Below are 16,785 nucleotides of genomic sequence, written 5' to 3'. Positions count from 1 at the left end.
GTAAGTATGACAGAGGCCTTTGGATATAATAAGACGGTCAACATTGTGCATCGGGAGTTCATTGCTGAGTGAAACCAGAGATGCTGTCGAATCATGTCGACTAAGATCCATTTTAGATGATTAAAAGATGTAACGAATTTATTTCCTCGAGTCAATGATTCCCTCGAGGCGACATTGCGGTGAAACAAGTGACACTCGAGTACCGCGTCCGGTGTGAGGGCGTAAGATGCGTACCGTACTCATGTTGTTGCCAGTGAGTTCACCACCCGACCTCTGCGCGGCAATAGAAAAATGCAAATTTTAATACCGTTTCCTATAAGGCCTTCTGCTACGGTTACAAACCCATGACAACGATCATGAGGAGGGTTCTGTTTCTATGTTCATGGGTTCGCCTTTGCATTTTGCGCGCCATGATGTGACGGACCCTTTGTTCTATGTGGATGAGTATGGGGCTGACTGCCACGGTGGTACTCTCAGGGTTTGTTTTGGAGAAGACAGTGCCATTGCAGGTATGACTTCTGAGTAATCAATCGTCCCATATGATGAATATATATGATGCTCTCTATGTGATTATCCCTACCATGCCGTTGCTGCTGTCGTCGTACAAATCCGAATTCCAGTGCCCAAATTTGCGACTATAGACGCCAAATATATACTTTCACGATGCCGTCGTTTTCTAAATTAAGATTGATGCCTAAATTAGCTCCTGGTGTCCTCCCGCCTGAGGTCATATCGCGTATCATGATGTATTACATGGATACAGCACCTTGGAAGACGACCAATGCCATCAACAGCGCAGAAGAGCGCGTGCTGATTATCCGTACAACCATCTACCTTCAACGCTTACGTCTGGTCGCTTGGGTCTGGGCACAAGTTATACCTTATTTTCTCTTCGATGCCGTACGGCTACAGACACACGGCATGGCTCATCGTCTCTTGGAACGTTGGCAAGGGTCAATCCTCAGCTCCCAACACTCGCCCTTGCGTTGTCTGTCAATGGAGCACTTATGGGGTTACACACCAGCAGAACCCGAAATTCACATTCCAGATAGCGTCATGAAACAATGTGCTATGAGCATTCCAATGTACACCGGTGCAAAGGTGATCCATACTTTCGGTATCAACATCACTAGCTTGACTTTGGTGTTTGGCAACTGCATGATGGTATCACCAGACATGATAGAAGCCGTGAAATACATCAAGTGTCTCGGCAAACTCACCCTGATCAGACGATACGACTGGCCTAGAAGATTAAGCACAGACTCGGAGTCCATTGCGCAACTCCTCTGTGTCACTCCAACCTTGGAATCACTCTCTGTGTCGCTACCGTACTTAGACCCTCATTTCTTGCACAATGGTAGTTTGCCATGCTTAAGGCACTTCTGGTTTAAATACTATGAAAGCAGTCGACAGGCTCTCTCCCAAATCACGCGTGCGACGACCAGAACACTCAACACAATCGAATATAACTCTGTGGATCCGGCAAACGACCGCCCCGCTGGCATTCTCTGGGAATCACAATTCAACCTAGAATGCCTGTGTATTGACAACATTCCGACAAACTTACCTCCCGCCACATCCTTCAGCATATTCCCCAAGCTTCGATGTTTGAGAACCACGACGTGGCCTTCGACAGACTTCCACTTGGGTTGGCTACAGCGTGGTTTCTTTCGTTCCCTGAGAACGTTGGTTACTAAGTACACAGATGGACAAGTATATTGGCGTCATGCATTGTGTTTACTACCAGACGGACACTTTCAAAAACCAGTCCACTTCAAGCACATCGTGTTCACGAACGTAAGAGGTGCAAGTCTTGTTGATGACGAGTTAGTTTGTGCGTTTGATAATCACAACATACATTGCCACTTTATGCAAGAGCTCAAGTTTGAGGAAATTTTGGTGAGCCTTCCTCTGTGGATGTCTGAGCGCTCGGCGGTGAATTTAGAAGTGATTACCCATCGGCTAATCCTTTTCATCTGACACAGGAGTTGGACATGGGGCTGAATGGGCCAGTGGAAGACCTACCTGATGAGTGGTTGGCTTAACCAACAAATGGGGCGTTCACGGTGTTCGCGATCACAGTAACAATTACGTTGTGTGATAATCATATGAGGATGGTAGTGATTTTGTTGTAAGAACGCAGTGCAACATAGACCTTTTGTACTTACTTCGCTTGATAATGTCATCGTCACCATGTTCCTATGTCATAACTTGGGAATGCACACAGCCTTACATATGCATCACATTCCTTTAGACAGGCTGTGGCAGTATGTACAACGCAAAAGTCTGAGACCTACCACGCTAAAACCTAAAATGATGTCCTTTGCACAATTCAAGCCTGGGGCTTTTACTCCTACGGCCAGGCGAGGGCAGGGTCTAAGTGCATAAGGCGGCTGGCCGCCCAGGGTCTAGTTACCTACAATCCTAAAAGGGGTTGCTTATACATGGTTTAAAGCCGTGCATAAGCAACACAGAGGGAAAAGTTGGGAGCACTGGAAAGCTTTGATAACAAAGAAATTTGGAGGAACAGTGTGGAGACAGCGCCAACTGACCTTGTTACATCAAATGCAGTTTTCGTATGGAAATTCAGATGTAACTGAATTCCTTACTGCGTTGCATCGTAAAATTGCATCGGTGTACCCTACCAGTAGTAACGAAGATATTAAGGAACATATCTTAACAAAGTTGCCTGCGTCAGTACAGGATACAATTAACGTAAGTACGAAGGACGTAGATGATATTTCCGAATATCTGACCATTTGTGAACGCATCCTAATATACCAACAGAAAGTAGTTGATAAACCTACCTTTCAGGGGAGCAGACGGATGTGGCAAGGCGAAAACCACAGTGCACCTATCTTAAAAAAGGAAGATAGTGCTGTCGATAAAAAGAAAGTTAGCATTCCACTGCAAAGTGACTCTAAAGATAGGGTAAAAAACAAGACATGTCATCGTTGCCAGGGCCCTTGGGCTCCAGGACATACGTGTAACAAAGTTCTGAATATTAACGACGACGACGACGAGTCGTGTGTTTATTCAGGAGAGGATGACGACTTAGCGGAAAATGATAACATCCAAGTGGATACAAATGATGTAATGATTCTGGAGACAGAAATCTTACATGGCCATTTCCTGACAGATAGCTTGGGCCAATTGCGCGACGTACAAGAGGCGGAATACGTACAAACGCCTAGCGAAGTAACTGGTGTGTGTCCAGCAAGGTGCACAGCCATGGTACACCAGAATGAAGTCACAATCGTGCTGGATTCTGGAGCAGGTGGAAGTGTGGTCTCGAGTACTTATTTACAACAAGTTGATCCGGAATGGAGAAAGAACTTAGTAAATGAGGACACTGGGAAGTGGAAAGGGTACGGTTCAGTGCTCAAACCAATTGGGACTTATGTTGCCAATGTAGTGTTTGGCCACGAGAGGGGTAATATCCGGGCCGTAATGAAGTTTGTTGTGATGGATAATGAAGGGCTTCCACAATATTTTATTGTAGGGAATAATAACATGTTATTATATGGAATACGACTTCATATCTGTGATAAGTATTTCACGTTAGGGAATAACTTGAAAAGAAAGTTCGCATTAACATACGACAAGACAATTCCTGCACAACAGGTGATTGCTGTTGATGCGGAGAAACTGAATGAAGGCAATGCACCCGATGTAAAGGGTATCCCGACGCCAGAACCTGAGGCGTTTGAAAGAGCGTTTGCGGAATCAACGTGGGATACTGAACTGCCTACGGAAGACAGAGAATTGCTGTCCAAAGTAATCAGGGAGTTTCCTATGGTGTTTGCGCATGGAAAGAGACAACTGGGAGAGGTTTCCGTCGATGAGTTCAATATTAATTTGAACATTGACGGAGATAGGATGCCTATGAGTTTAAAAAAGAAAGCATATCCTTGTAGTCCGCATAAACGGAAGGATATCGAAGAAAGTATTCAAGAATTACTAGAATTAGGAGTACTTGAAGAAATCGACCAGACACCTCAAGACTGCGTTATCTCGCCGGTGATTATACAATATCAGAATGGCAAGAAGAGGATGTGCGGTGATTTTCGGGCCCTAAATGACTATACAGTATCAGATGTATATGGCATGCCTAGAATTGATTCTATTCTGCATGGCTTAAAGGGTGCTACAAGAATATCGTTGTTGGATGGGTACAAAGGATACCATCAATTCAAAAACACAGAGCGAGCGAGTAATTACTTGATTATTATTACGCATTGTGGTATGTTTAGATATTTGAGAATGCCGTTTGGGCCTAAGAATGGGCCATCAGTATTCCAACGAACCATGGATAAAACCTTCAACAAGGAAATCCGCGAAGGATGGATGACCATATATATTGATGATATTATTGTCCATTCAAGGAATACCAAAGAACATGCAGAACATCTGCAACGGGTTTTTACGAAACTTGAACAGATAAATTTGACGCTCGCCTTCAAGAAGTGTCATTTTGCTTTTCAATCGACGAAGGTGTTAGGACACATTGTGTCTGGGATGCTGATGTCGGTTGATGACAATAAGGTGAAAGCAATTAGTCATATACAACCCCCACAAACCGTTAAGGAAGTACAGAGCTTTTTGGGTATGTGTGGGTATTATAGACAATACCTTAAGAATTACCAACTGGTTGCGCTTTCTCTAACTCGATTGATTCGGCGAAATGAGGCCTTTGAGTGGACAGAGGAGCGGCAGCAAGCTTTTGATAATTTGAAACGGATGTTACAAGACGCGCCGTCTTTATCGCTTCCCGATTTTGATAAACCATTTATTGTTTATACCGACGCTAGTTTCATAGGACTAGGGGCGGCTCTACATCAGAAACAGGTTGTTGAAGGGAAGGAAGTTGAAGTTCCTATATGTTTCATATCACGATCATTGAGAAATGGCGAATTACGGTATGGTGCGACGCAACTTGAATGTCTTGCAGTGGTATGGGCATTGGAGAAGTTACACTATTACCTTGATGGCAGTACATTCGAGGTGGTAACAGACTGTCCGGCAGTGAAGAGCTTACTGGGCATGAAAACACCGAATAGGCACATGTTTCGGTGGCAGATAGCTATCCAGGAGTACAGAGGACGGATGACTATCAGCCACCGCGCAGGGGACAAACATCAAAATGCCGATTGTTTGTCCCGTAGCCCAATGCCGAATACGCCCGATAATCCAGCATGCGTTGCACCAGATGATAACACAGAAATATTTGGGTTACATGTGGTGGACTTAGCAAGTGAATTTTACTGCAGCGTTGCAGAAGGGTACACGCTGTGTCCTAACATGCGGAAGATAGTCATGCTATTGAAGAAACCTGACGGTAATACTAATCATGAAATAATAAGTTCATTAGACGAACCTTGGAAGAAGTTATTCAACCAAGGACGGTTCATTTATGAAGATGACCTGCTCTACTATTGGAAGCAAGGATCACATCGCCTGGTTGTTCACGAGAGTATGAAGGAGCAGATATTGAAACTCTGCCATGACGACATACTCGCGGGACATTTTAGCCTTGATAAGACAATAAATCGGGTAAAAAACACGGCGTGGTGGATGAATTACAACCAAGATGTGATATCATATATCAATTCCTGTGATACATGTCAAAGAGGCAATAGAAAAACAGGAAAGACGTTTGGGTTGTTACAAGAAATACAGAAGCCAACAAAGCCATGGGAAATCATCAACATGGACTTTGTGACTGGGTTACCACCAGCAGGCAATGCTTCTTACAACTCAGCCCTGGTGATAGTCTGCCGTCTGTCAAAGAAGGCCAAGTTCGTTCCATGTCATAAAGATATTGATGCGAAAGGGTTGGCCCATTTGTGGTGGAAGAATGCGCTCAATGAGTGTGGATTGCCAGTAGCTATTATTAGCGACAGGGACCCAAAGTTCACAAGTTCACATCGGAATTTTGGACGTCCCTGATGAGGATAGCCGGTTGTGAACTTAAGTTGTCAACGGCACACCATCCGCAAACGGATGGGCTTGCTGAGAGGACTATTCAAACGATGGAAGACCTGATACAACGGTATTGCGCATTTGGCCTCCTGTATAAGGACAGCGAGGGATGTACGCATGACTGGGTATCCCTCTTACCAGGATTGGAGTTCGCCTATAACAGCAGTGTTCATGCTAGTACAGGTAGAACTCCGTTCGAATTGGAGCAAGGTTATATTCCTCAGAACCCACGCATGCTAACTAATAAAAGGTTAGGAAAGCTGGATGTTCACCCATTGGCGGGGAATTTTTCACACATGCAAGAACTTGCAAGGGCACACGCGGCCGATTGTATTACAAAAGCTTTCTTGTATGAAAAACAGTGTTGGGATAAGATACATATCACTCCTCCATTTAAAGCAGGAGATCAAGTGTTATTATCGACGGTACATTTCAATAACTTGAATGGCAACCCTAAATTGAAAGACCCGTTTATAGGTCCATTTACGGTCGTCAAGATGGTTGGAAATAATGCGGCGGAGTTGGACTTACAAGGCGCCTACTCTCGCAGACACCCAGTGTTTCCAGTTTCACTAATGAAGATGTATATATCTTCTGATTCTGACAAATTCCCGAAGAGGACCGTAAATACAAAAGCGACTCCGGAATTAACAGAGGAGGAAGGTGTTATACAACGGGTATTGCAACAGCGAGTAGTGACTAAAGGTAACAAGAAAGTTCGACAATTTTTAGTCTCTTTCAAAAACCGGTCACCGGACTTGGCAAGATGGGTCCATGAGAACGAAATTCCTAATGGAACCGCTCTACTGAGGAGATTTCGTAAGGAGGCTCGGGAAGAAAGGAATGTTAAAAAATGACATTGGCATTATTTTTTTGTTTTTTCCGTCTGAGGGAGTGTCAGCCAGGGCATAAGTTGCCTAGACAACTTGTCTCCTGGCTGAACAGGATGAGATAACTATTTAGTTTTGAAGATCAATTATTTCTCTCAGTTCATTATTTTATTTCTCTTTCTTTTAGTTTTAAATTTATCTTCTTTTATTAATTACATATTTTATATGTCTCTCGCCTATATTCTTCTTATATTCTTTTTACGTGATAACATAATTATATAAAGTCATGATACTCGTGCGAAGAGATCGTGAATTAACGAATTATGTTATGAACTCCTGAAAGAAGTAGGCTATCCCAGTTCTTGGCTCTCGAGAAGGATTGGGAACCCTCCTCGAGTGACATAACATCTAAAACCTAACCGGACAACATGTGGGGAATGTTACTCTGGCGGTCTGGGAAGTATACTGATGAATGGAGGGATTACATAAGGCTGTTATGGGATGACTCTTAGACGAAAGGAGCGTTGGGCTCGGCATTAGTAATATTCTAGAATGTGCCACCGGAATTCCACAATTACGTGAATATGATATTATTGTAAAATTGCTCAAGTTGTACGTGTTTGAGTTGGTTGTTTAAGGGTATAAAACCCAGCTTGTTTTTCTTATGATTTGTTCTTTTCGCTCTATCTTTTATTCAATCAAATTAATCAACTATTAGCTTAAATTGCTCACAGTTACAAACCTCGCGTCCACCTCATTCCAAACTCCTTTAATGATTGAGGGTACCCAAAGGCACGACGGTACCATCTTTTTCCACGAGACGGGTAGATGTCGGGAAATGGGTGGAAAGAAAGTGCCCGGGCACCGGGGCAACTTTTCTCTCGATGCACATAGAAAAATGTTGCAGAAATTTTCCTGCAAAAAATTTTTTCCTCTTCCTCCCATCCGCGGAAATATTCCTACTACGGAATTATCCCGCGCCCGAATCTGAAGCTCTCATCATCACTCATCTCTCTCACGTTCTCTACCATAGAGATCTATCTTCTTTTCTTTTTTCGCTTTCAAGTGGGGAGTGGATATCTATAACGCTAGCTACAAGGCAAGATGTCGACCGACAACAACCCACAAGCAGGGATCCCTCCTAGCGAAGGTACACCTAATCCTATTACTGAAGGTACTCCTACAAACAACAACACACCAACAAACACCGAGACCTTTCACGCGATGATGAGAAGATCGAGTAGTCGATTGAGAGGAGGCTCCGTGCCTCCCCCAGATTCCGAAGTGATCACACCTAGCTCGATGGCAACGATCCAGAGGGGAAGAGGACGCGGCCGAGGACGTCGTAACGTTGAAGGACCTACACGGACCGGCACAAACACGCCATCAACGCCAGTAGTCACCCTGACAGTCCCCGACCAGACTTTGACAAGCACACCTGCTGGTAACCGGACAGCTGCGCCAACGCAAGATAGCGCATCGATGAATGCTATTGCCCAAGGAGGCGTCGGTACCTCAGTGATACACACCTCCACGAGAACCCCCGCCGCTGAGGGGTTGGTTTCTCGAGACGAAGTGTCTAATGGAGCATTGTGTAAGCCAAAGTCCTTTTAAGAGACTTCCACCAGAGCGTGTTGCCGCATTCAGCGATGCCACATAATATGTGTTGCCACGTACTGCGTGAAGCCTCGAATTGAGCGTTTACGAATGGAAGAGGATCCTAACCTGCGACCGTTTTTGTCATCTTTCTCTGGAACACAGTACGCTTGCCCACCCGTCGAGCCACGGTCACAGCTGCCGACAAGAGCCCACCACGGGGTTTCCACTCCTGGTTGGTGGCAAAAGGCTTGACAGTCGTCAATAACCCAAACCCTTCTACAACGGCTCTTCAAGGACTTACGACGGCTCTCAACGCTCGTAACAACGCCACCCCTGCGACTACTCTGGCAGCGCCCACTATCGCACCGGGTAGTTCCGCCGCGAGGACCCCTAAAAGCAAGCCTACCAAGCAAGTCGACTTGACTAAGGATTCGGACGATGAGGGTGCTGCCAATACCAGAACCGCTCCGCAACATATAGCGGTATCGGAGCGGTATTGGAGCGGTTTTTACACCGCTATATTGACCACTATACGTAGCGGTGGCTCCGCTCCGCCATCCCAAGGCGAGAAAACCATTAGCGGTCTGACCGCTCCGATATGGGAAGGGTCTGAGGGCACTTCAATATGCCTTTTAGCCCTTATAGCAGCGATATATAGCGGTATCGGAGCGGTAAAATACCTTCCGCTCCGATACCTTGTGATATTTTTTTAAAAAAAAATATTGGTCAAGTATCGGTGATCTCATAGCGGTTACTCTGCTCCAATACCAAAATGGGTTGAAATCCATAGCGTATCGGAGCGGTTCTGGTGTTGGTGCTGCCGCGAAGAAGTCCAAACCTGAAGTTGGTGAGAAAGGAATCGAAACGGTTGGTTTGACAAAGCTATCAAAGTACTTTGACGACAAGATGAAATCCCTCGAGGGTTACGTACCTTTGTCTATCTTCAACCCATTGTGGCTTCAGCAAGACCTCCTACGCCAGACTGCCAGGACCAAGACGACCAAGGAGAAGCTTGATGATAACTACGTTGGCCTGAGCGTCCCGAGTGAATGGAGGATGAGTTTCGGCAAGTGGGTCATGTCTTTTGACCTTTATGTTACCTACCTACGCCACTATGGCCACAACGGTCTCGCCGACAAAATGATGATTCACAAAGAAAACGTTTTTGCCATCCAACGGCAACGCTTATGCTGGCCCATGGCATTTCGATACGACCTTGCGCTCCGAACCACGGTATTGACCTTCCGAAATGCCAACGGTGACCTCACCAACCCAGCTGTCAGGGATGAGACATTGGAACGCAATGCTCTCCTCGACTCTGAACGTCTTCACGATTTCCGGCAAGAGTTCGCTGATGTGAACCCATACGCAAACGGTCAGGCCAAGCAGCACATCAACCCCATCTCCGGTGAAGTCTGTAACAACTACTCCAACTCGTACGACTCCAGCAGTAACTCCAACTGGAGTAGCCACAGCAACCACTTTGCAACTCACCCACCTAACCACAGCAAACCAAATGCAAGATCCTGGAATCACGCGAACAGCCAACACTACACCAAATGTAATCTTTACCGGGCGGTAAAGAAAACTACTGACATAGAAAAGTCCTGAGGCAACAGGAAGAGAGCTAAAAATCTGAAAAAATATGCACCTTGTTCCTAGATGTTGGGGCGTCATGATGAGTATTTTTTTGTATTTTACACGCAGATATTGGTTTATGTACTAACAATAAACACTGAAAATCATCAAAAACTCACATGTAACAATACCTGAAATTTGGGTCATGAGTATGAAGACAATATTTTGTGGTCTAAAAACTTCAGTAACTTTTGCAATTCTGCTCCAAATAACTCGATGTTTGGTTCATTAAAAAGCTGAACTATTCTCCTTCACCTTCATAATGTTAGTAAGGTGCTATCTAGTCATTTAAACACTCTACATATGTTCAAACAGTTCTGCATGAATAGCTCTGTAGGATCCTTTTTAGACCAGCTACAGATGTGATGTCTCAATGAAAAATGTAGAGGAAAGGCTCACCTTTTTAATGCACTTCAAATCGAGTGATTTGATTCAGAACTGCAGAAGTTATTGATGTTTGAAGATTCCAAAATCCTGTCTTCAAAGTCAAGGGCCAAATTTCAGGTATTGTTACAGGTGGGTTTTTGATGATTCTCAGCCTTTATTGTTAGTAAATTAACCAATATCTGTGTGTAAAATACAAAAAAATACTTGTCATGACGCCCCAACATCTAGGAACAAGGTGCATATTTTTTCAGAGTTTTAGCTCTCTTCCTGTTGCCTCAGGACTTTTCTATGTCAGTAGTTTTCTTTACCGCCCGGTAAAGATGACATTTTGTGTAGTGCAACCTGCTTATGATGGTCCAGGCAGCTATGGTTTTAACACGGGAGATGATCGTGGTGGTTACGGGCAGGGTGGTTCCTCCCGGAGACGAGGTCGTGGAGGTAGTGGTGGCCACCGAGGAGGTCGCGACGGCAGCCCCCCAGGACGTCGTAGCGCAGATCGGTTCGACTCCAGGAGAGGTGAAGGGAACGGACCTTGGCGTAGAAGTGACAGACGTGATGACCGCCGTGGCGATGAGCGCGAATTTGACTCTAAGTATGGAATTAACGGAAAGGCAAAGTAAGCCATCAGGACTTTGTCTCGTCCTTACAAAAAATTCCTAGCTGTTTTCTTCTTGGCTGTGCATACCCTAAAGAAAAGAATAGGAGACGAAATGTGACGTACTCGCTTAGAGCGGAACGCACTCCCCATCCCCACTCAGTTACCATTTGTATCTTCTCTTATCTGTCCTCCTGGAAGAGATCCAGTGTATGAGACGGGGTCACCCATATTCACGGCTTGTCGATATCGCCCATGATCCCATGTTTCTACCTACTAAGATGCGAAATCAATATATGGTTTCCACTGAATCGTCCCACTTATGCCTGAATCTCCTTTGTCTTGGTGCCATCGCAGTAGCGATGATGAACGTAGAGCGAAGCATGTAACTGGTGACGACCATGTGTGGGAGATTCCTGACCCTATGGGTAGAAGCGTGCCACGTTTGATCCCGTATAAAAACTCGGGACGGAATTTTAGTGAGAGGTGGCCAAAAGACTTTGTAGACTGTGAATTGAATATACCAGTGTGGAAAAGATTAGTCAAAGAATGTAAGATTAAAGGAGACGCCGAAGAAGTACTAACCGGAATTGAGAACGGCTTTCATCAAGGTATCCCAAACCATACCCTGGGAGCAAGACGTTGGTACACACCCAAAAATCACGATTCAGCTCGGATGGCAGCAGAAAAGATCTTCAACACTTTGATGAAAGAAAAGCGGGAAGGTCGCATTTTTGGACCGTTTACGCATGAAGAAGTATTCGCGAAGATTGGGTTCTTTTGGTCAAGCCCTATGGGGAGTGTAGTAAACGGTGATGGCTCCTTCAGGGTCATCAACGACCTATCTTTCCCACATAACGACCCAGACACTCCGTCGGTTAATAGTTTTGTCAATAAGAAAGAATTCGAAACAAGCTGGGATGATTTCCGGGTGGTCATTAATTTCTTCAAGAACAACAAAAGAAAACTGCAAGCTGCCATCTATGATTGGGCAAAAGCTTACCGTCAGATCGCGATTCTGATCTCACAATGGAGGTTCTTGATGATAATGGACTTACTTAACCAGATGTGGGTAGATACACGTATCCAGTTCGGAGGAGTAGCCGGGTGTGGCGTATTTGGCAGACCGGCAAACCTTTGGAGAGCCATTATGATCAAGGTTTTCGATCTTGAGGCGGAGTTTCGATGGGTTGACGACAACTTGCTGATAAAAGACGCCAATAATCCTACAACAATAGAAGACATAGTAGCCCTGAGCACCGAAATGGGTGTCGCATCAAACTCGGAAAAAGTCCACGAGTTCGCAGACGAGCAGCGCTATATAGGATTCGTGTGGAATGTTGTGGAAAGAACAGTCCGTCTCCCTGAAGTGAAGTTTGAAGAACGAAAGAAAGAAGTAGACGAATTCTTAGCCCCAGGTGCATCTTTCAATCTCAAGAGAGCGGAGAAGCTCATCGGTCGATTAGTGCACACGACATACATAGTACCAAATCTGAAATGCTATATGCCAAGCCTTCATCGTTGGGAGGCTGAATGGAAGGTTCCGGCGGCTACACGTAAGATCCCAAGAGACGTCAGGGAGGAACTTCTAGAATGGCAAGCAGTGTTGAAAGCTTTCGTAGCCAGGCGAATAATCCCAGATGAAAACCCAGTTGATGTGGAATGGGTGGGTGACGCGTCGATGAAAGGCATAGGAGTCCTGATTGGCGATAGATGGGCTGAATTCGCGCTAGTGGAAGGATGGAATGAGATCAAAACACCACGAGGGAGAAGGAACATTGCCTGGGCTGAAACTGTGGCGATCAGATTAGGAATGATCATGATCAGCAAACTGCAGGACGTTGGAGGGAAGACCTTCAAAGTACTTACGGATAACACAACTTCTGAGGCTGCAGTCGAAAGGAGGAAATCCGGAGACCGCGCCGTCAACGAGGAATGGAAGGCCATCCAACGTTTGTTATACGACCTACACTGTGATATTGTAGCCGAGAGAGTAGCTACTGACGACAACCTGGCAGACAAACTGTCCAGAGGAAAAGATAATCGTGATGTTGCCAATCGAGTGGTGATCGACATGCCTGCTGACTTGAGGTTAGTTGTGAAACAAGTTTTGTAATGCATCTATAAAACGTTTCAACCCCGTACTTTGCCTCCCATCCGCGTCGGATGATGTAAATTTGCCGACCCGTTGCCCCCCATGAGTAAGAAAAGAGAACACTACGACTGTGAATTGATCATCACCACCAGTCAGTTATATCGAAGCCTGAATCCCACCACTTCGGTTTACGGGTCACTCATATGGAATTCTTAAAAGGAGCAGATGGTATCGACCGTTCGACCATTGACCCCATCCAGTCTTACATGCTCAAGGGTGGGACCTGGTCAGACGCAACGCTCAAACACTACAATGCCGGCGTCTCGAAATTGATACTGTTCGCTACCGAAAACAATATTCCACGGAGTCAGTTGCTACCCATCGACCCCGCCGTTCTCTCACACTTTGTAGTCTGGGCAGGACCGAAGGTCGAACAACTTACTCGTGACCCACTATCACCACCCATCAAGTCAAATACAATTAGGACGTATATCTTGGGCATAAAAGCCTGGCACCTGTTTCACAAGTACGAATATCCACACTCGTCCACTCCAACCGTCGAAGCGATTTTGAAAGCAGCCAAAAAGTTGGAGCTCAGGGAGGAACCCAAACCAACAAAGCACCCCGTGTTAATAAAACATCTGTTCGGCCTCTTGGAGAATCTTGCGAACGACAATCTGGAGAGCCAAGTGGCTTACACAGTCGCCCTGGTTGCCTTCTGGGGGATGGCCAGGCTCGGGGAGTTGGTGAAAGCTTCGAGTAACGTCGACCAAGTTAGAGTTAAGGACGTGATTTGGGATCCAAATAACAAGTTCTTGAAGATACGGATCAGGGCTGCAAAAACAGCGGTAGTTGGAGAACTGCAAGAGATTCATTGTCAAAATCAACACTCTTTACTAGACCCGGTTGAAGCTGTCAGAAGACTGATCTCGCGAATGAAGACGACCGAAGACGAGCCGTTGTTTTCTTACCCGTGCGGCAATCAACGTAAAACTCTAACAAAGGCGAGATGCCAAAAGATCTTCGCCGGGGTGTGGGAAAGATACAGTGGAACTCAACTCACCGGTCACTCCTTCCGGGTCGGTGGTGCTTCATTAAGATGGAACCTTAACCATCCTTTGGAAGAAATAGTAGCCGTGGGACGTTGGAAGTCCAAGGCGTATAAACTTTATATTAGAGAGTATAGCGATGCTGAATTGTTGAGTACGCTTAGGTTGTTGGAGAATATACAGTATACAAATCTATGATGAGCTGAATTCATGTCGAACGCCGGAGATTTAACATGTGTAAATGCACAAGTGAGCGCTACACAACTGCACGTGATATAGCGATTCATCCACAAACAGTTTGGAAGACTAAGCGTTCCGTCCCGACTTCTGAACTCAAAGCATGAGTCAATTGCCCGCTTGGGGGGTTCCTTTACGACGCTGGCCACAGTAGATGGGCGATCGCAGGCTCAGGACTGTGTCCCGAGTCGCGGGGGAGCACTCTCCCTTCTACTGTCCAGGTGGTCCTACCTCCCTCGGCCCCCAGCCGGGGCGGAGGGCCCCCCCCAAGAAACCGAGGAGTCTTCGAATATGAATTCTCCTGGTTTGCCTAGGACATACCTGGAATTTATGTTCTACTATTCTCTAGTATTAAAAGTAAATACAATATGAAATTATACACGTAATAAAAAAAGAGAAACATGAAAACTAAAAGTTTTCCAATCTTTCCCTAACTGAGATATCGTGAGTAATGAGTGGAAATTAATTTAAACCAGTTTGGTTAGTGTTGTCCACACATTTATCTTGCTTGATCGTAAAGGCTATAGTTCTTTGATTCATATTCGTGAACTGGATTTGTCAATCCATAAATATTTGTAACAACTTACGGTTATAAACCTAAGCTTGTTGACATGTCCTGTTTGGATTTGAGTGTGTCTACACTCAGAGTACATATCCGACATGGATTGAGAGTAATTGATGGGTTTGTTGTGTTGGTGATCTCCGCATGCATTGGAGAATCACCTAGATGACAAAGCGGGACAACCATCACAAGGACATCTTCCTTTAAAGATATGTCGTGAGTTGTAAAGCCATCCAATCCAAGGGTACTGGATATAGAGACATCATAAATTGTTCTATTTTGTATTTTCTTTATCAAGCCAGGTGGAGAAACTTACTTCAATTCATCAATAACACTATCACCCAGCTCAAGTGTGCTTGCTTTATTTGATGTAGCTAGAAAATGAACATTGAAAATCTGATTGGCCATTCCAGGTGGCAAACCAGACAGTGTAAAGTAATAACTCATATGTTTATTCCACTTTTTTGACATGTTCCCTGAAGTGTCATCTGAATAAAGTGTGATAGGTACATGTCGGATTACTTTTCCATTGGCCTTAATGCGCCAAGGATTCGGGAGAGGAATTTCCACATATGAAAGCTCATTGCGTTCTACAATCAAAAGGATATACAAACTGGTCAGACACAAAAACAATATAAATAAATGAGATAATTACAATACATCACATTACTACACTGATGCTGGATGTGGATGCCATTTTCGTCCTTTGTTTCTATGAAATTCGATTTAAGAGAGTCAATTTGAACAGTTATCATATTGGGAGAATCAAATGGCTGGTCGGATTCTACAATAAACTTCATATTTGAAGTATTTGTAGCCCCTGGAATCCTTGAAGCTTTTACACATTTGGCGTAGTATGATCCAGACGTTTGAAAGAAATGAATTGGGACCATCCATTGTTTGGAGTGAGCACAAACAGGCTCGTACAAAAAGAAGTGGCCAGCGTGAGCTGATGTGACCATCTGAACTCTTTGAGAATGTCAAAACCCCTCGCACCATTTTTTACATTGTGAGAATCTATTGGTAATTGCATTTGTGTCCAATTCAGGTACAAAAACAAGGTGTTTGGCAGCCACAGGATTTGAGAGCTCCTAAAATCAACTGACCAACAGTTAGACATGCCCCTCATATATTGATTAAAGGTAAGAAAGATGTACCTGAGCCACAATCTCCTTGATGCTCAAGCCATAGCAAGGGTTGTTGAGGGGACTATCCCATTTTACAACATTGAGACCTAGTCGTTTACACATAGATGATCGTAAGCGCCCTAACGTCTTGTATGCCGGAAGCATAATGTTGAAGTAACAAATTAAGCGGCGAATCCTCTCGTATTGTCTTTCTGAGAGTAGGTGTCTTCCAGAACCTAATATAAGTAATGCAATTATTTGCTATAGGATTTGATTGATTTCAGCCATGGTATTGATATTGAGAAGAGCATAAAACATAGAGCACCTCTTTCTTGAATGGATACCAGTCCGGATCAAAGGCTGTTGTAGGCTGCACTGCCAGCATAGATGCCTTGGGTTGAGAAATCCGAGGCATCATCGGAGGCAAATCCTCGGACAGACCTTGTCCGAGGTTTTTGCCCGAGGTATTTTTTTGCCCTGAGAATTACCTCGGATCAAAACCTCGGGAAGCTTCTGTCCGAGGTTTTGCATCCAAGAATACCTCGGATTTTGTAATCCGAGGTAAATATGTTGGCGGTGCTGAGCCCCATCTTGCTTGCTTTCTTTGTCATCGGTTCCGTGGTTTATTGATGGTGTGGACTTAGAATGACTATCATCACTCCTTGTGTCAAATTGCTCATGAGG

General features: G+C 44.8%; 2 protein-coding genes across 2 annotated transcripts; both read left to right on the top strand.

Moving 5' to 3' along the window:
- Positions 1-376: 376 nt before the first annotated feature.
- MELLADRAFT_92563 (uncharacterized protein) lies at positions 377-1,889 on the top strand (the record flags this gene model as incomplete). Its single annotated transcript, XM_007415388.1, has 3 exons — positions 377-522; positions 621-1,826; positions 1,877-1,889. 3 exons carry the CDS (start codon positions 377-379, stop codon positions 1,887-1,889), a joined length of 1,365 nt encoding a protein of 454 aa, XP_007415450.1.
- A 6,027-nt stretch (positions 1,890-7,916) lies between these two features.
- MELLADRAFT_92562 (uncharacterized protein) lies at positions 7,917-8,509 on the top strand (the record flags this gene model as incomplete). Its single annotated transcript, XM_007415389.1, has 2 exons — positions 7,917-8,406; positions 8,460-8,509. 2 exons carry the CDS (start codon positions 7,917-7,919, stop codon positions 8,507-8,509), a joined length of 540 nt encoding a protein of 179 aa, XP_007415451.1.
- Between the last annotated feature and the right edge of the window lie 8,276 nt (positions 8,510-16,785).

The sequence above is a fragment of the Melampsora larici-populina genome (genome assembly GCF_000204055.1).
Source record: "Melampsora larici-populina 98AG31 unplaced genomic scaffold MELLAscaffold_50, whole genome shotgun sequence".
Lineage (NCBI taxonomy): Eukaryota > Fungi > Basidiomycota > Pucciniomycetes > Pucciniales > Melampsoraceae > Melampsora > Melampsora laricis-populina.
This window is presented reverse-complemented; position numbering and strand designations above follow the sequence as displayed.